The following is a 21,761-nucleotide window of genomic DNA, read 5'->3' on the forward strand; positions in this document are numbered from 1 at the left end:
AACTTCAAGTGTTTTTTTTATGTAAAAATGTAATTTATTGTTGGATATTTAGTTTTTTATTATAAAAACAAACCCATGGACTGGTTTTGACTCACATGGTTTTGGAACTTTTTAATCCTAGAGACTTTTTTAATATAAGATTTTTTTGGTTGTGTGGACTTTTTTGACTCCAACCCACATGGACTAGGACCATGACCTATAGGTGTAAACACAGTACATCGTGATATTTTTTTTTTAATGTTAGTTGCTAATGAGTTTTAAACGTATAATATTACATTTAAACATAATAAACTACTGTTTAAATTTTTATTTTAATTTAAAATTAAAACCAAATTTCTTAATTAATAAAAGTAAATACAAAAAAAAATTGACAATACAATTTTTTTAGTGAAATTAATACTATGGTTTATGGCATCCAAAAGCGTCTATACATCAATGCCATGAAAAGATAGGAAGCATATGAACAAACATTATATAAAAAATTAAAAAAATTGAAGTGTCAGAATTTGCTTACAATCTTTTATGAGTGGTTTAATGGGTTAATTAAAGCAATTCAGGAAACCGAGATAATTGAAAGTCGATAAATAATTGAAGCTCTGCTGTATTATTGGATTCTCTCTTCTTCAACACCTTCACTACTTCCCAAATCTTTCATTAAGAACAGTAAAAAGTTCTGACACACACCACTCAACCATGTCCAAAAACTCACAAGAGCAAACAATACCAATACTTTATTCAATCTACTTCTATCAATATCTATAATCTATATACACAAAAAATGCAATACAACATCCACGTCGGAAATACAGTATCACGTGTCACTCTCTAATTCGTCACTACCCGAAGACCTTCGGTAAGACCTATGGAGCTTCTCACTCAAACTCACCAGAACTTGCCACGTGGCGTCGCCGTACTCCATCTTCTTGTTGAAAAGTAGGGCCCGCCTCGTTCGCGGGTTCCACAAATTCCTCTGAATGACACTCAGGTTTGTCGCTGCCACGTGCTCAAGAATCTTTCCTAACTTCCCCACGTTCCTCTCCGCCACCGTCAGCGATATCTCCGACCAACGCACGGTCGAGGAAAACGGTAACTGAATCCCATCCGCAATAATAACCGGCACACAGCCCAATGCAACGGATTCAACTAACCTCGGACTCCACGGAGCCCACCCTAACGGGCACAAACAGAACACCGATCGAGCAATTTCCAACTGGTAACCGCTAAACCTGTGCCTTTGCAGGTAAAACCTCCGGTCACCGTTGAACTTCCGCCAAATCTCCGTCCTTACTCGCCTTCACAGAAAAAAGAAATTGGAGAAGAAAACGGTCAATTCTTGTCAAACAAAACGCTTCATTACTTAATCATTTGACTAAATATATATTTGTTTAATTAATGATTAGTGGGACCACCGGTAATTACTTGCTGTAAAACCGTCCACTGATATTTTTAGGATGCAATTCCATTTTCCCACGGAAAAACGCCCAAATTTCTCGCGGACCGTTAACCGGAAAATTCTCCAGCGTGCTCCGTACACTTTCCGGCGAAACGTAAGGTGGTATCACGACGTTCTCCACGTCTTGACACGGATGCCTGTGAACAACGCCGAATGTCTGCAACACAATGGAATTCCTCAAAATTTGGGGTATTCCATCAGCCATGGCCGCATCCTCCTTGAAAAGCAGAAAAGTCAATCAGAAAAACGACTAACTTTATCAGACATTATATTCAATCGGTGTAGGACATTGACATTTTACCAGGCTGTGGAAACACGCACCGAAGTCGTGGGAAGCGACGAAGACATGGTCACGTCCCTTGCTGCGGTTCCAGAAAGGGTATTCCGTGGACACGAAGTTGACGGCGGAGGAAATAAGAGAGCGCGCGTGCCCAATCGCGGGGAAGCCGTTCACGGCGCTGAAGTTGCAAGAAACGTAAACGGGTACGAAGAAAAAGTCAGCTTCATAAGGATCAAACGTGCGAACCTCGCTCGTTAACAGTGCCCTGTGGATGGCCACTTCCGACGCGAATAAATGGTTGCCACACCTCTTGTTTGCGAGCCAATGGGTGTTGTACTTCGGAGGAAGCTCGTACACGAACATCTTCAGATTCTTCAACATCCCTACAATGAAATGAGTAGAAATAAATTTCAGAACTAAAGAATTACTGAGCTGAAAATGCTGACCAGTGTGTTATGTTACGCCACCTAGAGAGTTGGTTGTGGAGTCGATAAGGGCACGGGGGACAGCGTGGGACGATGTATCTGGAGAGGTTGGTGTGGTGTTGGGGTTGGTGGTGATGAGATAGGAAGTGAAGAAATAGAAGGAAAGAGAAAGCCAAAGAACCCATTTGTAATATGTATGAAAGAAAGTGTTTTTATCTTGTGGAGGCTTGTTTCCTGGTTTATGCAGAAGCTTCATCCCAACAAAGAAAACCCTGCTTTTGGGGGGTTTCTTTTGCTCTGACATTTCTTCTAAAATTAAAAAATTGATAGCAACCTAGGTTTGAAGAAGATGGTGAGAGAGAGGGCTTTCCAAAGAAATGAAGAAAGGTAGAGGTTTATTAACATGTCGTTTTTGCACCAGAAGATGAACAAGTGGGGATATATTAATTTATCTTAATCCGAAATCCAATTCTTCTTCCCTAATTACTGAAGGTGCATTTAACAAACATGGAAACCAGAGTTGTTTGTGTTTGATCCAGAAGTCACATGGGGATGATGGATGAGCTTGTAGCTCGGCGGAAGCATAGGTTACTGTGCTGCTTTTGGTCCTCTCAGTATTTGTCGTCTTAAATGATTGGTCCAATCTGCTTTTGATTTTTCCTTTGTTGCCATCTTAACAATTCATATTTTATTCATCGTATTCTCCGTTTTTATTATTATTATATAACAATATGATAAGAATTGCGTAGTGGTTTTAATAAGCATAACATGATATCAAGCTCTCACGGGATGCTAGCACAGCTAACGTGGTCGACTGAAATGGTTGGAAACCGTAGACCACGCTGCTTGCAGATAATGCAATAATGCAGGACAGAGAAAAAAAACAGACAGAAAGTTCTTTTTATAGCTGATGAATGAATAAAAGTCCGTAAAGTGTCTTAAATATGTGAGTAGATCCCATTACATCTAAGTTTAGAAACCATTAATGGCATGAACCTTGTCATTGTGCTTAAACTAACTATTCAAAAGTTCGAAAAGGGATCACAATTCAAAAGGGATGGAATATATTACAATGTAGAAGTGTAAAATAAAGTTCGTGAGAACTCAACTATATATATATATATATTTAATCATTTGGTGAGGTTTTTATTTAGGATGAGAATTTCAATTTAGTTTTTTATTTTTTTACGTTTTAATTGTGTTTTTATTTTGTAAAAATTGCAACAAGATCTTTACTATTTGGGCTAATATTCATTCACATTGTATGCTAATGATGACGTTTTAAATGATGTGACTCATGTAATTTACTTGTAGGTAAGTCTCACGTGGAATTGTATTTACACGCAAGATGGGTCCCTGTTTCCTGATTTTCTTAAATGGTCTCTGGTTCTTTTTTTATTTTTTGGAGAGTAATGGCTTATTTCGAAGAGGAAGAAATAGTGGCTTCCATGGATTTTGTGCGAAGGAATGAATGGAGGAGACTTCGCGATTCGGCTTTGCGTTACTGGTTTCTGGTGTATTGTAGTTTCGGTTAGTTTTTAATGCAGGTGGACACAGAGAAGGTTGAAGGTGCGCTTAGGCGAAGACGAAGCAATTTGGCGATTAGGGTTATGCATTGATGGAGGCGAGGTGCTCACGGTTTGTGATTGGGGTTGGCATTGCGGTGGTGCAATTCATGGCTATCTCGCGGTGATCCGATGTTCCCTCCAATTAGGGCTTTGGATTTGGTGCTAGACGAAGAAAGCTTGCACAATTCAGGGAATGTCTTTCTACGATTAAGGATTCGCAACTATTGGATACGGTGATGGACGAGCATCACGATTTGGGTTTTGACTTGAAATCTATGTGCAAGTTTGAGTTGTTGATGGCAGTGACACGTTGGAGAAGAAGGCTTTGTTGTGATTCGTCAAAGGAGATGAACGAATGACAGCGGCACAATTTTAGTTATTGACGGCGGAGAAGATGAGTGTTGCAGTCTGGCCAGGTTGATATGTGATGGAGTTAATGAAGGATCCCATGGCAATTTGCGACAACTTTGCGATTGGTGGTCCGACCAATGGATGATAGAGGAAAGGCTAGGATTTCTCGAGGTGGAAGAGGTAGAAGATGATGACGTGTTAAAAGTGGTGACGTGGTTCAGTTTAATGTTCAATTCTTAATTTCTTTTATTTAAAAGAAAATGAAAAGACATGTTAAAATTATTTACATCAAATATAAAAAATTTCACATTATTTAAAAAGGTTAAATATATTTTTAATTATTCTACTATCCAACGATTTTAATTTTAATTATTTTTTTAAAAAATAAAATACATTTTAATCTTCATCTTAAAAAAAACTTTGATTTTAACCCATAACGCACTTAAAAATATCTTACGTGACTCACGGAGAACTCACAACTTCTTTTTTTTTCTCACCTTTTCTCCCTTTCTTCTTTCCTGGTAGTGGATATTTTTTCTCTCAGCATTTCTTCATATTCCCTGCATCGTCCACGACCTCCTTTTCACCCAGGTTACCCACCTTCCCACCACACCCTCCGACAAACACTGTTTTCTTTTTTTGAAACAGTAACTGGTGCATTTGTGGTGGAACTCGTTGGCATTTGCAGGCACTTAGAGGGGAAGGAAAAGTAATAAAACAGGGGTGATAGTGGAAGGAATTTAAGATGAACGGGCGTACATACCGTTGAGAGCTTGTTCAAGGTGCCATCGATCTGCACAAAGTAAGCCTCCAAAAGCATTTCAAGCTCCTCGACATCAAGCTGCTTGGTGACGGCGCTGTAAGTGCTACCACGGGTTCCATGGCTGTCCTTTTCAAGAACATTGTAGGCATTGTGTTGATCCTCGAAGCCCACCGGGGGGGTCACAACCTCAAAGGATATTTTTGTAGTGGTCCTGAAAATGGGTAGAAAATTTACATTCAAAGGGATGAAAGAGAGTTAAAAAGAGGTAAAAGAAAAAAAAGGTGGATGCCTGTCATCTGCTGGTCGTGGTCGAGGTAAAAGAACAGTGTTCGTCGGGAAGGTTTGGTGGGAAGGTGAATAACATGGCTCAAAAGGAGGTACCCAGTACCAGGAAAGAAGAAGGAGAGAGAAAGGATAAAAGGTGAGAAAAAAAATGTTGTTAAATGTTATTAGATCTCCGTTAGCCACGTCAGATATTTTTAACGAGTTAGTTTTAAAAAATTAAAATCAAAAATTTTTAAAAAATAGGATTAAAATATACTTTACGGACTAAAATCAAAATTATTTACAGAACTAAAAAATAATAGTCCAATTTAACGATAAGAGTGTAATTATTACAATTTTCACACAATAAAATCCCAATTGAGATATAAAAAAAAGGAAAAAACCAATTTGAGATTTTCATCCCAAATATAAACCTCACCATTAATTAAACCTATATATAATTAAGATTTCCTTTTTGAGAGACAAAATCTTGACCAAAATTTAATAAAATACGTTCTTACACAATTTAGTTGAACAGTCTTTTAAGATAGAGTGGGTGACTCTACAACGTGAATCATTGCTTTCCAGTAAGAGAATTTTGAGTTTTGATAGAAAATAAAAGAAATATTCACTTTTAAAAATAATATAACGAATTTTATGTTTAATATAAATTTAAGGAATATTTGTATATGATATAGTAAATGGTAAAAAACTTTTAAAGTGATTCTTTTCAAGATGTATTGTGTTTACAAATTTTATGGGCTCATATTCATATATATATATATATATATATATATATATATATATATATATATATATATATATATATATATATATATATATATATATATATATATATANATATATATATATATATATATATATATATATATATATATATATATATATATATATATATATATATATATATATATATTCTATTACTTATTACTTAAAATCTTTGAAGCTAATCCATTTTTAAAACATGTTAGATAATTTTTTTTTCTTTTTGAAAAAGAAAACAAATTCATTGTTTTTCTTTTCAAATTGTCTATTTAATTAACCTGACTTAGAGATAGAGAAATATGGTTACTAAATAACTTTCTCTCATAAAATGTTTCAACATAACCAAAATCCAAATCCGTCTTCATATTTCATCGTGCACAATAAATTACTCTCAAGTAAACATAGTCTAAAAATAACTCAATTTTCATATAAACTTTAAAATTTGTTGGTTTAATATTTAGGTTTTACCTAAAAGTTGATTCATATAAAATGTTTCACACTTAGAGTATATTTATTTAAGTATTGATAAAAATGTTCGATGTATAATGATTTATTATTAAAAAAATACACCTAACCAACCAAATGATAAAGTAGATGATGAGCGTTGAAAGAGGAGTTTGAGCTGAATAAAGTTGCAACTTTTGTTTGTGATGTGTGAGCACAAACAGAGGCAAAACAAAGATTGGAAAGAAATTAGAAAGGGTGTAAAGCACCTCGATAACAATTTTTTTAGATATGGGAAGAAGTTCAGAAAACAAAAGGAAACAAGTACAAATTATTACTATTTAAACTCAGGATAATTAAATAGAAATAAACGCACATTTTATAATTAATTTGAATGATATAATAAAAATAATAATTAAAATGTCTGCATAACTCAAACGCAACAATCCGCATATCATATGGTTCCTTTAACTCTAGTGTGAGTTTTCCTCTTCCAAATAAGTCATAATGAGTACTACTTGATCAAAATGACTCATTAGAAATTAAGTATTTAATCACCATTCTATAGTACATATATCACACTAACAATTCGAACACAAGTTTAGTCACTCAATAATTTTTCCACAATTCAACAAATTGTAATGCACCAATTCAACATAGAATTAATAGAGTAGCAAATAATCCATTAATACCACATAAACCAAGATTAAAATTAGTTTTCCTTACATTTATTATTAAAATATTCTAGTCACATTTCTTAAAAAGACTACTTATACCATTCTAAATTCTCACAAAAATATAATATGAAAATATATTTATAACTTTATTTTATTTCAGTACAATTTTTGTATAATAAAATCTCAGTACAAATAAGTTTAATTTTGCTAAAAAAATTAAATAGATTGCGCCATAAAGTATAAATTTAAAAAAAAAATTTAAAAAAAATTAAATTTTATAAATTCACATAATGTACATATAATTAAATTCAAATATTTTTATAATTTTTTTATTAATAACATCACTTAATATTTTGTAAGGGTATCCAAATAAAAATAAGAATTATTAACATGTAACATCTACTATAACATTCATATCCTCCCACAATAAACATGAACAATTAAAACACTCTATCCATTAGCAGCTAACCTTCATTAAATGTTTATTCTGGGTTTTATCACATATATCATCCGCTACCAATTTCTTTTTTGTCATATATGTAATAGTAAAATATTAAATAATATCAATTGGCTTCTCTCTTTGAAAAAACAAAACTTCCATATCTAGTTGTTTAAATAGTTTAAGCTTAAAGCCAGTTTTATTTATAACCTTAAATTCAATTTTGAACATTATACAAGCTTAAGTTTAAAATACGTAGGAAAATTAGACATACTCAAATTACTCCTATTTAATTTATATTAATTTTAAATAACCACATCTCAAATTAAAATGATTTTATGATCTCAAATTATTACTTAATTTTATTTAAATTAATCTCTAAAATATTATTTCATCTTATTTCTAAAAATTATATTTTAATTTTTAATATATTTTTATTAATATTAATTTTTTTCAATTCATTATGATATAATTTACATTATTTACAATTTAAATTACATTACTTTTATATGTAAAAGTAACATGTTAATCTTATTTATTTTTATCAATAAATCATTTTTTAATCTATCGTATTATTTACTAATGTTGATAATCTTTTATCTCATTTCTTTTCAAATCTACTTATTTTTTTCTTAATCCAAAAAAATTAATTTTCACCTTTCATTTCTTCAAATATAATGAATTCAACTAAAAAAATACAAAACACAGAGTAAATCTTATAGAAAGTGGGTGGTAAAAGGAATCTTTTGAAATGTACAGAAAATTGAAAAATAGAAGCTGCGAAGAAAGACCAGGCACTTGTATATTGGGCCTTTGACTTAAAGTCAGCTCAACTGGAGGACTCAACACCATTATACAATGGGAAATACTTCCTGCACCCCATCATTTTTCTTTATACATCCTAACGTTTATGGAATTTATTTTCCAGAATATAAAAACAGTTTTCGAAATTTTTTTCCGGACGGCAGACATCCCTTCTTATTAGGAAAACATTTTCCCCTAGATTTTTTATGGAGGTGAAGAAGCAACACTCTTATATAGTTAGAGACAAAGGCCCAAAGTAAAAGCCCGTTGAAAAAAAATAAAATATTCAAGCACGCTCTTTTATTAGTAAAATAATAGTTATTAATGCATCCTCAAAGTTTTTTTTTTTTTTTTTCAAAACTACATTAAAAAGTTATTGAAGATTTTTTTATCATTAATCTTTTTCTTAAAATTCCGAATTCATCGCAAGAGAAGAACTTAATATTAAAGCTGGCATTAGTGCCCCCAGGGCTACTTGTAAACTATTCATAACAAAAATTCTAATGACTTAAAGAATATTTAAAGATTTATTAACGTAATTAAGCAATTTGTATGACTTTATTACAATATTTTCATTGCTTTAAAGTATCAAATACCTTTATTTTTATTATAATATATTTCCATTTTCATTTTTAGTGTTTAAATTTATTTTTTATGTTATTGGAAAGCTTTTCCGATTTGAGGTTCTGATAATTCATTAAATATTTTAATTATACAGCAATAAAATAATAGTCATGTATATTTTATTTAAGTTAAATAAATAAAATGCTATTAACAAATTATAATAGAGTGTAATTTCTTTATCTCAATAAAAAATTTATAATTATGTTGACTGACACTTGCCTACGGAAAATATATTTTAATATGTAATTAATTTACAACTATCTAAATCAAGGAGAGGATTAAATGAAAAGTAGCTGAATGTTTGGTTTAACTTTAGATCGAAAATAATTTTAATATTAAAAGAAAATCTGTAAACCTATCGAGAGTTTCTTTTTTATACACATGAATTGCAGTTTAGAGTTAAATAAAGGTAATTTAAATATAATATCATTTTGAATCAGTTATGTTTAAAAAATAATAAAATTGGGTGAGAAAACATTAATGATTCTACATTAAATATGTAACTTGTCTATTCATAGAAGAACCATTTAGACATAAAAGTCAAGTTTCTGAGAAAAATGGACTCGATAAAAACCAAACTCGATCTAAGAAGTTGACATGTTGCTGGGGATGTCGGAAGAAGCAAGATCACATGTTGTTTGACCTATGACTATTCCACAGATATAATCGATGATAATTTTGATGGATCATAAATACATGAGAAACATGAAAGAGAGAAAAAAAAAAAACTTCTAAAGAAAGTAATATATTTTTGGCTTAATACCTTGGTCCTATGTCAATCTCACTTTGGTCTTCAAGTTTTGAACTATCTCAATTGGGTCATAATTTTTGTAAAAATGCACACATTTTATCCTAACTGTTAAGTTGTCTCAAACGACGTTAATTGATGTTGAGATGAATTTTTTATTTTAGGCTTAATTTCTCCCTTGGTCCTTATGTTTGTGTGAAAATCTCAGTTCGGTCCTCAAGTTTTTCCTCAAGTCCTTATGAAAAGCAAACATTTTACCCCAACCATTAAGTGTATTGAGACAACATTAACTTTGAATTGATCTGTAATTTTTTTTTTATGTTTTAAAATCATTAAATCCACGTGGTTATGGTCTTTCTTTTTCCTTCCAATCACTTATCACACTTTTTCCTCAAGTCCTTATGAAATGCAAACATTTTACAACATTTTACCCTAACCGTTAAGTGTATTGAGACGGCGTTAACTTTGAATTGAGTTGTAATTTTTTTTTATGTTTTAAAATCATTAAATCCATGTGGCTATGGTATTTCTTTTTCCTTCCAATCACTGATCACATTTCACTCATTCCTCCATCCTCAAACCCTCAAACCCCCCAACTCACACATTTTCTCCTTCTCAAACTAAAAAATGTCGTCGTTGTCGATAGTTCAAAAATTATGACCTAATTGAGACAATTCAAAACTTGAGGACCGGACTGAGATTTTCACACAAACATAAGGACCAAGAGAGATTAAGCCTAAAATAAAAAAATCATCTCAGCATCAATTAACGCCGTTTGAGACAACTTAACGGTTAGGGTAAAATGTGTGCATTTTTACAAANATTATGACTTAATTGAGACAGTTCAAAACTTGAGGACCAAATTAAGATTTACACACAAATATGAGGACTAATGAAGCTATTAAGCCTATATTTTTAATATACTTTTTTATAATAGTAATTCAGTTATCAAGTTGGTTGAAATAAAAAGGACAATAATATTTAGACAACATTTTTTTGACAACATTTGAACATTGATTACGTGTCAATCTGTGATTGGTCGTAAATTACTCCATAATCAATAATATTAATCATAAACACTATTATGGAGTAATTTACGACCAATCACAGATTGACACGTAATCAATGTTCAAATGTTGTCAAAAAAATGTTGTCTAAATATATCCAAATAAAAATGACAAAATCAGGAGAGATAAGTTTTATCTTTAAATGTGGTATTATGGATTGGGATAATGATATTTAGACAACATTTTTTTGACAACATTTGAACATTGATTATGTGTCAATCTGTGATTGATCGTAAATTACTCCATAATCAATAATAATAATCATAAACACTATTATGGAGTAGTTTATGACCAATCACAGATTGACACGTAATCAATGTTCAAATGTTGTAAAAAAAATGTTGTCTAAATATCATTATCCTATGGATTGAGAGTCAGCCGATTGAGTAAGACTGCGAATTAGGTCGAGTGGATTGAAGGTTGGAATGTAGAAAAGAGCTTCGTAGAGTTAAAGTATAATTGATACTGTAATTACTACTAATGAATGATATTAATGATCATTAAGAGGTAAATTAATAATTAGAGGTTTAATATTGATGTAAACTCACTTTTTCTATAATTGAATTACTTAAAAACCTGAAGAGAAAAGTTCTAACTTGAGTATTGAAGTATTTTCTGCACATCATCTCCCAAACCGATCAGTCATCTAGATCGAGAAGAGAAACAAAAATTCATCTAGACATAAGAGTTGAATATGAGTTATCTTTGTTCCAATCTAATAGAAACTTAAAAAAAAACATCAAAAGATAAAAACGAGAATAAAGTGTTTAAAGTGTCTTATATTTTGACTTATAAATGATACGAAACTATTAAACATGAAAAAATATATCTCATTTGTATTAAGCTAAGAAGAACTTAAATATTCGATTCCATTTCCATTCCGATAATATTTTTAGAGTGAAATATATTAATGATAGAATATGAAATATGAACGGAAGAGAATGCATGAGGTGTATAAGAAGTAAAGAGTAGGACCATCATTCTAACTGTATTTCTAACATTTTGTTTTTTTATCGTATTGTACGTATTCTTTTACTGCTTTCACAAACATTGGAAGAAAAGAGAAGGTTGAAGACAAAAGGTTAGTTCTCTCTCCATGTCAAACAGACGAACCTATTGACTTCTTTCATTAAAAATGGGTCACACAAATTCAATCAATTCACTATAAATTATTAAATAAATAACATTCCAGGTGATATTTTCAACACTATTTTTCATAACATTAACTCAGTTAATTGACAATTTTATCATTTATTTTTCCTAATTATTATAATAAATTTTATCAGTGATTTCGATGTAATTGTATTTACTAAACTAGTTAAATTAATTAGTATCAGTACGAATCAATTGGACCGATGTGGGCCTTTCATTTTATCTCTGGACTTTGAAGACCCAACATATTACAAGTTGAGCCCGTCAAATTTTGGTCTTAACAGAAAAAATAAATTAATTAAAGTTCTTTATTTTTTTTTTAAATATGATTTTAGTTTCTTATTGTCAAAATTTTGATACAATTTAATTTTTAAACTTTATAAATAAATAAAAATATTTATTAGAATTCATTGAGCAACATAAGGCCATTTATGTGTGTTGGGATGACTAAGATGCCTTGTAGAGAAAGATGTGGGACCTAATCTTAGGTACTTTATTCCATTTTGATTCCAAATGACAGTGCCAAAACCTTAACTTTTGGGTGGTTTCGTTTAGACAATGATGTCAATTCTAATTACTCTAATTTTTCCGTTACCCCTCAACCCCTGTCGTTATGATCATAATCAGATTTCACCTGCATTTTTTTTTCTCATTAAAAAAACAAATATTATAACTAAAATCTAAGATTTTGGAATTATTATTGGTTGATACTTTAAAAACCATAAGATGTGGACACGTGGCAGTTGATACTCACACCACCTAGCAGTCAAATTCCTCCCATGCTGAGCCATGGATTCCGAACCAACAATACGACAATTGCGCCATCGTTTTTCTCCTCCACACCCCAAACCGCGTCCTCCCACGGATTTTTTTTTTTTATTATTTATAATTGCATTAATTTTTTAAGACTTCATATATTTTCGTAAAGAGTCAATAATATTCAGGTTTGAAAAGACTGCTTAACTGTAACTTTGTTTTTCTTTTTTAACAAAATTTAACTAGTTACATACTTGGAATTTTAATTCTACTCTGGCAGTTTAATTAAAATTATTCAATATTACTTTGGATTAAATATAATTTTAATACGATATAAAATAAAAATTATTTTTATTTAAATTTTTTATATATTTTGGTGTAAAAAATGTGTAAACAATTCAAAATTATTTTAAAACGTGGTTAACATGTTAATAAAATTTAACACAAATTAGATAAAGAGTATTATATACATTGTTTTTTAATTTTGAAAACTAAAATATATTAAAATTTAGAGTAAAAAAAATTCAATTTTGTATTAATTTAGAAACTATAAATATATTTAATCTTTTATTTTATATATTTTTTAATGAAATTTAAATTTTTTAACCTAATAATGTGCTACTCGAATAGTTGTATTTTTCTTACCTTCACACATATACACATCATTGAATAAGTTGACGTGATTTATACTTTTTTTATAACAACTTAAAATTTTGCATTCATAAGTAATGATATTTCTCATTCTTGATTAATTACGAACAGACGTTTAATCAATAAAAAATATCATGACATTTTTTTAACAATTAAAATTTTTTGCTTAATTCCATTCTATTTAAACCACTAAATATAGTTCAGTGAAGAGAGATTTGAATGAATAGTTGTATGATGTTTTGAGTAGAAACGTCATCGCCACAATGTAAAAAATAAAATAAAATCTATCTATATAAGTCATTGTATGATTAGAATATGCTTTCATAGAAAGGTTATCTACAGAGTTAAAATTATGTTAAATTATTATTTAGTAATTAGTTAAGCTTATTAAATTTGTTTGCTCAGTGAAGTTAAAGTTTATAAGTTAAACATAATTATCAAACTTAAAAGAAAAAAAAAAGTTTATATTTAATAAGTTCGTATATGTAGATACTGCTGACACGTTCGATCTAATATTTGTGATTCACTAAAAAAAATTAAGATATTTTCTTCTCAGACGATAATAAATCATTATATTTTATTTGTCAAAGCTTTCAAGACGTGAAATTATTATAATTAATCTTGTTTAATATTTTCAATCCCAAATAGTAAGATGCAAACTTACACCCAACATATAGAAAAGGAGAAAAACGAAAATACAACTGTACATAATATGAAAGAGAGAAAGAAGGAAAAGAAATATTGTTTAGAAGTGGAAAAACGAAGAGATAAATAAGACTTTTTGGAGAAAAGGAGAGAAAGCTATAATAAGTAGAATGAGACATTTTTCAAAAGAAAAAGAAATTAAATTTTTGTTTATTTAAATAATAATTGTAAATAAAGAAGGAGGTGAGTTAATATATGAATGAAGACTATAGATAAAGGAGAGGAAGTGGATTATTAAAGTGTAATTAAAATTAAGAATGAATAGTAACTTTAGTTAAATGGGTGACCAACGTGCGTGTTAACTAACCACCGCTTGGGATTCCAAAGATCTATAAAACATGATATGATTGGAGATGGAATTGACGACCCACCTAAAGACTTTAATAAAAAAGGGTTTTCTCTAAGTGACCATTTTTCTATTTATTTATTTTTATTTTTTTTTACTTTTTTTCAGCTTAAAAAAATTATGTGAGTTAATGGACCCCACACGGTTTAAACAAAGTTGGCATCCATGATTCTCTTGGATTCTTCCCGACATGTGTTACCCGTCAAGACCCCACTCATGAATTCATTAACCATAGCTTAAGAATTTTTTCTGTTATTATTACTTTCTTATTGATTTTTTAAATTAATTTATTTTTAATATATTAAACATCAGTACGTGTTCATGTTAGAATGGAACGAGGATAATCGTCTAAAAAGTTTCAGTTTTTGTCGAATTTTCTTATTGTTTCGTGATTTGTAGAAGATACTTTGACCTTAAGTCAAGATTTTTTTCTGTAAGTTTTTTTAATTCAATAATCAATCGAATGTAAGTTTATCTCGACATTAACTCTATTTATATAAAGTTTATAATAATCTAACCAATTAATTTATCTTTTAATGATTATTAATGTAAACTTTAATCGCTTAACAATAATTGTTATGACATTGATTATGTCTTAACTCTGCTTTAATGATTGTTGAAACAGAATGATCCTGAGTACCTTACAATGGTAAGAATCGATCCTAAGACTTTTGGTACGTTTCTCGCTTAGTCCTCTACCTCTATTTCGTCACTGCTTCCAATCGATCAAGTCTAATTATATAGTAACAGTATGTTTTGAAAAACTAATAGAGAGAAAAAAAAATCTAAAGTGATGATTTAGGTGTATGTATGAGAGTTAAAAGTGGAGGAGTCAAAAGGTGTAGAATGTGGCTTTATCCAACCACACTTTTTATACAATAACTGCCTCAAAAGAAATTCGTTAATTCTTTTCTACAGTCACAGTTTTTCTTGCAATTAACTTTTGGGATAACTTTGATGTGTAGCGCGCCAAATTATTCTTCAACGGCTAAACATTCCTTGCTAAGTATCGTCTTTTTCTTTCTTTTGTTATCAACACAGGTTATTAAAGCGATTCCCCTTGTATCCTTAACCTAGACATGGATCAAATATTTTAAGATTTTTTAATAAACATTTTTTACTTTTAATTAAATTAATCTTATTTATGGATGATATAAAATTTTTAATATATCTCTTTTATATTAAGAAATATATATTTTTGTGTAAAACTAAACATTAACTTAATTATATGATAATAGTTCGATAGCAAATAAAATAATATATTCAATAAATAATAAATCTTATTAGAATAAATTTTAAAATGTTCTGATATTATGTTAACAAATAAATTTTAAATTTAATTTAATTCTAAAAAATGAGCTTGAAATTTATAATCACATTATATCTGTTTTATCTCTATTTCATATGAAATTTTCTAACATCTATTTCAAATTCCTAATTAATTTCTAAGACAAATGTTAGAAAAACAATCACTCTAAACTTGCCAAGTTAACTTTATATATCCTAAATTCATTAATAAGTTTTTTAGTATTAGTATTAACCTTATTTAAAGATAGGTATAGTTGAATATTTTAAAGTTCCACCAAACTCTAATATAAAGAAATACAAGTGACCCTTTGGAGTGTGGAAGAATTTGGATGATAATAAGTAATCAGTAATAAATCCAGAAAAGAACTCTCGAGAGTATCTTAAATCCATTTAAGGATATAAAATCAACTACTAAGTTAATATTTTCCCAAAGTCAAATTTGATGTTGGAAGCCTAACAATCATAATTAAATTTATTACAACGAGATAGATCCTCTCATTTTAAAAAATATTTTTTAAAACTAAACGAACATTTTTAATATATAAGAACTGGTTTCTATTAATATTTATTAATTCATATTTTTAATATATACTCGTGTAATAATTATACTTATTTGAACGAATAAAATAACATCATTATATACATTTTAAGGTTGCTTTTTTTTTTTTTTCTTTTTGTCGTTGTGAAAAGGAAAATAAGTAAGAAGGAGGTGGAGTAAATGTGACTCCTATGACATTGATGTGAAAAGAAATAAATAATAAATCACTTGAGTCTCACGTGTTTGTGTTTATGCCTTTGCAATGAAATTCTTACCCATGCTTGAACAACATGGGCGTTACCATATTTGGTCGGCAAAGTACTACCTTAAATTGCAACCTTAATGGGGAAACTCTCATTCATATTTTTTCGAATTATGATATTTTGATAAATTTTTTAACAACTTTTTGATAATAGGACATGTGTCATCATTTTATTGATCTATTTAAATTTATATTTAAAAAAATATTTAAAACAAACGAATCACAAATTGTCATGTATACATCATCAAAAAGTTGTCAAAAAAATGTTGTTAAAAAAACTTTTTCCTATTTTTTCTCTTCAATTGGCTTATTTCATAACACATCACAATACTTTGTAGGCTTGCAAAGGGTTCCAACTCATTCATTTCTGCACTCCAAATCTCCAACCAGATCATACCCTTTCTATATGCTTACCGATAATGTGGACCCATAATACTATGAAAATATAATTCACATATTAATTAAAGGTGTATGGATTATGGAATGCCTTTTCGTTATTTGATTGATTAATAACCATAATTACTAGTATCATGCCTGAATAACAAATTATTAACATGCCTACCAAATACAATTATACATCCTCAAAAACTGTCACTCTATGCTAACTACTAACTAACATTTTTTATGAGACAAGAAACATTGTGGACATACTGAATACAAGTAAGAACGTTGGTCTCTTTGCACGCTTGCTAATTGTATATCATAACATATGACACACCCTAATTCATTAACGCCATAAATTAATTATTGAAAGCTAGTGGACAACACAAAGTGTTTGATACAAACAAAGTTTCACATAAAAAAAATGAGAGATGGATATGAATTTATATATACATAAAATATTTTTATTGATAAAATACCTTTTGGAGTAATATCAAAAGTAAATATCTGAAGACTTGATTCAAAACGGACAATATATGTATATAAACTCATGTCCATCAATAGACAACATATCAAACACATCTCTTTGTACCTTATTTTAAAGATTGTGTTTAATAATTTGTTGCATATGTAGGTAATGTTTATTCTTATCTATAAAGTGTAATTTTATTTTTAATTGATGTAGTATTTTTAAGACAATATAGAGGACATTATGAAAATTAAGAAGAAAACGAGTGACATAAATCTTAAATAAAATAAACTTTTAATGTTTTTTATTTTTTTAAATCACGCAATAAAAAAAATCTATTTAAGCAAAAATACACCCACAAATAAGCACAAATATAAATAAAAGCATATAAAAAATTTTGGCATCTCAAAACCTAAAATTATTATTGCTTAACATGTATGTGTAGTTTTTTTTACAAACCTTCATATATTTTTGTTGATTGAAAACTTCTTTTCATACAATTTTTTTAACAAAACCGCTAATCCAATTTTTTGTTAAGAAACTTTTTTGTTCAATTTTTTTGTGAACAAAACTGAAAACGCTATTTTTTTTCGGATGAAACTGTAAACATTTTAATGATATAAAACTAATCCTATATACACACACAAAAAAGTCTATTAAATTGTAGTAACAATTGTAAAAATAACTCTTCATTTTTATAGTATTTTTCTACATAATTTTTCTTTATATTACTCTAGATGAGATTTTGGTAAACATTCAGTACAAAACCAATCACTTTATTAATATTAAAAGAAAAATAATCATCGAATCATAATACATTGTTTAAAAAAAAGTTATAACTATATACAATAACAAAACATACTAATAAATCAACCATAAAGAAAACAAAATATTTAATTATATATAATACACATTATATTTAAAATATCTGAACACTGAATAATTATATTTTATTCTAATTAGTAGTTAGAGCATATTATTATATATAATAATAATAGTTGTGTCATAAGTTATGAATTATAATTTTTGTTTGACGTATAAGAAGTAGATAGAAGATAATTGAATTAGAAAAATATAAGAGGAGAAATACATCTCACTGTTGAGCAATGAATATCATAAGAAAAGTCTTGAAAACATAAGCAGGGTTTCAAGGTCCTTCCTGTCTGGCATCTTCCCTACCCAGCAAGCTTATTCACCAATTAAGCCGTCCTTGCACCAATGCTTAAATGTGCCGCTTCCCAGGCATTCATTCATACACTTGAGCATATACATTGTTAGAAGTGGAGTTTAAGCTTAATTCAACCCCACAAAATCAGCTTGTAAGGTGAGGTTTGCACCCACTTATATACACTTAAATGGTCTCATCTCTAGTCGATGTGGGACTTCCAACACACCCCCCTTACGCCGAGGTATATACATTTTGAGTGTGAGATTAGACTTTTTAATAGATGGTCTGATAGCGGATAAAACAATATGTCCAACGACAACAGAAATCGCTAGGGTGGATTAGACTTTTTTTTTTTTTGTTCTGATAACTCACAAGAATCAAAATGGGTAATTTTGAGAGGTAAAACCAAGCATAGGCATAAACAAAAACGAAGATGGGACATAAAGATGCGGCGCCCCATTTTATTCCCTTTGGATTTCCTCTTCTCTTTCTTCAAAGTGAAAAAAAATATAATTAGTAGGTGAAGAATATGATAACTCATCAACGAATTAACTAAGTTTTACCCTCATCATCATTTGTTTAACAGCTACCTTTGTTGTCTTCTGAGTTGAAAACGTACAAGACAGGATGTGTTACATTATAATAAGATTTAGGATACCCTGCGAATTTGAACAAAAATGTTACTTATGTTCCTACAAATTGCAGGGTTAGGGTCTTGATTAAGTCAAATGGAAGCCCTTGCTTTCCTTAAGGTAGGACTTTGTTGTTTGAAAGGGTCCATCACCTTTCTTTGGACAAATATTGGTGGGAAAGTTTGGTTACCAGCTCCTTTTTCTGACCAATATCAAACTATAATAATATTCCTTGACCAAGCAGACAAAGATGGAAGGGAGTAATGTCTCTTAATTAGGCTTTTGCATGTAACTGTTAGCTTGCTTAGGGTTATTTTGTATATATCTGGTATCCCTGTACCAACTGCACTAGTAAAAAATAAGGATTATATAACACACATCATATCACAGTTCACCAGAAACCACAGCATAATACTGCGTGGTGACAGTTTTGTAAATAACTGTTTTTAGTCTTTTTTATAAAACATGACTACTTAAAAGAAAAAAAGGTAATAGTATGCTAAGCACGTGTAGATACTCAACAAGTCAAACATGATTGTGCATTGAGATGTTTCATAAATACATATTTTCTTTCATATCTACTAGGTTTGTCAAAAAGGGCATGCTGAAAATTTACGTTGCTTTCTGTTTTTGTAAAGATTGATTATAAACTAGTCGCCTGATGCACACCGAAATGCAAGTCAAGAAAACAAGCACGCTTAGCGATTTGAATTATACACGATTACCATTCAAGAAATTTAATGCATGGGTAACATTTAATATAGGAAACAAGTAATAATCTTGTTTCTTTTTCCTCTCTCTCCTTTGCTTTTCTATAACCAAATCCAACGTAAGACATCAAAAGAAACTTGTTATTTTATGACAAGACCACTCGGTATATATCTTACACATCAAAATAAGCAAGCCATAATAAAGGTTATACCGTTACTTCGGTGAATTTGAGAAAACTTTAATTCTAATTCATATTTCTTCCAATTCACCAATAATTGAATTATTACTATAACATTATATTTGTTAATAATATTTTATTGTGATGACGAATGATTTTATTGTGGTGGAGTTGATACTATGATAAAATTCATTAATTTAATTTTGATGAGTCTTTAGAGAAGATAATTCTAATAACATATGAACTCAATTTACATATTGATACTACTTATAATGCAATAGGAAGGCATAATAGTAATAGTAATAAGACATGAGTTTAACCCATATACATGAGAAGTTAACACAATTTTTAACCAAAAATCTTAAGACAATATATTTATAAATTTTTATTCTTATATATTATTTAATTTTTCTTATTTTTATTTAATATAAAGCTTAGATTCACACTTGATATCTTAACAAGTTTTTATATATAAAGACATTTTACATTATTTATAATTTTAATGACAACATATAATATCTTATTTTGATCAAACTTGTTAATAAAAAATCTTCGTAAGATTTTTTTTTTTAAACTTGTATTAGTTACTGTATCAAAGTGTCTCATTCTCATAAGTTGTAGATGTCACTCATCATAACAAAGAATATGCAAAACATGAGAATGATAATGAATTTATGTCAAATCAAATTTGAGCTACCAACTAAATAAGTGTTTATACTTTAGCGTAGGATAATTAAAAATGCAATGTTATGTAGGTGTAGATTTTGGAGGTAAAGTTGATAATAATAAAAAAAAATCACTATTTACATTTTTGCTGTTGGTAGTGTAAAGTATAGGAAAATATAAATTTAACTTTCAAATATTAATATTGGTTAAAGTATGACACTATATTGAAGTTGGCTAAACCTACTATAACACAACGCAAAAGAAATATTTTTTTAAAAAGTTAAAATATATAAAATTATTTTTAATCTTTTTAATAAATAAATATTTGAGTTAATATTGGATTAGTATCAATTTAGTTAATATTAGACACCACATGAGTCAATTCTAACACGACAAAAAAAATTAATTTAAAAAAAAGGTTTAAAAATATAAAATTATTTATACTCTTTTAATAAATAAATATTTGGTTTAATATCAAATTAACTTCAATATAATAATTACATTAACTAAAATAAATACGGTTATTATTAATTTAATAAACTGTAACTAAAATATATAAATTTCAAAACGAAAAACTTAAATAAAAATAAATAACCATTAACTTAATTGAAATTCACTTAAATAAGTATAATTATTAAAATAAATAAAATTTGTATAGACTTAAATAAATCCTGAAAATAAATACATGAAGACTGAAGAAAAGAAAGAAAAACATTTTTTAATTTATTTAAATAGTAAATTGAAAACATCTGCTTTATAATTTTAATTTAGACACAGGATTAGCAGAGGTCATATATTTTGAGTGTTGTAAATATAATTACTTGAAATGTATGTTATTTCCTAAGAGTATCTAGTTCTTATGCATTAATTATGAAAAACAAAACCTTATCATCGCATTCATAAATTGATAATTTACTCTTTTTCTTGCTTTCACAATGAAAAAAGGGAAGATAATATCTTTCTCATTCAATTTTTTTAAGGGTAGGTACGTCGTTAAACAGCGGGTTGAAATTTTAATAAAATAATGAATTTTTTTTTTCTTTTATATAGGTGGGGATTAATCTAGTTGAAGAGAGAAAACTTTATTGAATAGAAAAATCAACGTAGTGGGTTTTTTTCCTTTCATCAACGTAGAATGAATTATT

The 21,761-nt window shown here is 29.0% G+C and overlaps 1 protein-coding gene across 1 annotated transcript; it reads right to left on the reverse strand.

The window, feature by feature from the left end:
- Positions 1-577: 577 nt before the first annotated feature.
- On the reverse strand, positions 578-2,804 carry LOC106758765 (probable glucuronoxylan glucuronosyltransferase IRX7). The gene is made up of 4 exons (XM_014641749.2): positions 2,201-2,804; positions 1,755-2,116; positions 1,420-1,670; positions 578-1,292 (listed from the first exon to the last, which is right to left on the reverse strand). Exons 1-4 carry the CDS (start codon positions 2,460-2,462, stop codon positions 812-814), a joined length of 1,356 nt encoding a protein of 451 aa, XP_014497235.1. The 5' UTR covers positions 2,463-2,804; the 3' UTR covers positions 578-811.
- Between the last annotated feature and the right edge of the window lie 18,957 nt (positions 2,805-21,761).

Source organism: Vigna radiata, chromosome 4 (genome assembly GCF_000741045.1).
Source record: "Vigna radiata var. radiata cultivar VC1973A chromosome 4, Vradiata_ver6, whole genome shotgun sequence".
Taxonomy (NCBI): Eukaryota; Viridiplantae; Streptophyta; class Magnoliopsida; order Fabales; family Fabaceae; genus Vigna; species Vigna radiata.

Bases quoted from the DNA above. Each gene is read 5' to 3' on its own strand.
- LOC106758765 (XM_014641749.2), bottom strand. From the start codon at position 2,462: ATGTCAGAGCAAAAGAAACCCCCCAAAAGCAGGGTTTTCTTTGTTGGG. The intron at 1,671-1,754 runs GTAAAATGTCAA...CTGCTTTTCAAG, and splicing joins GTGCGTGTTTCCACAGCCTG to GAGGATGCGGCCATGGCTGA. The intron at 1,293-1,419 runs GTAATTACCGGT...TTTTCTGTGAAG, and splicing joins AGTGGACGGTTTTACAGCAA to GCGAGTAAGGACGGAGATTT.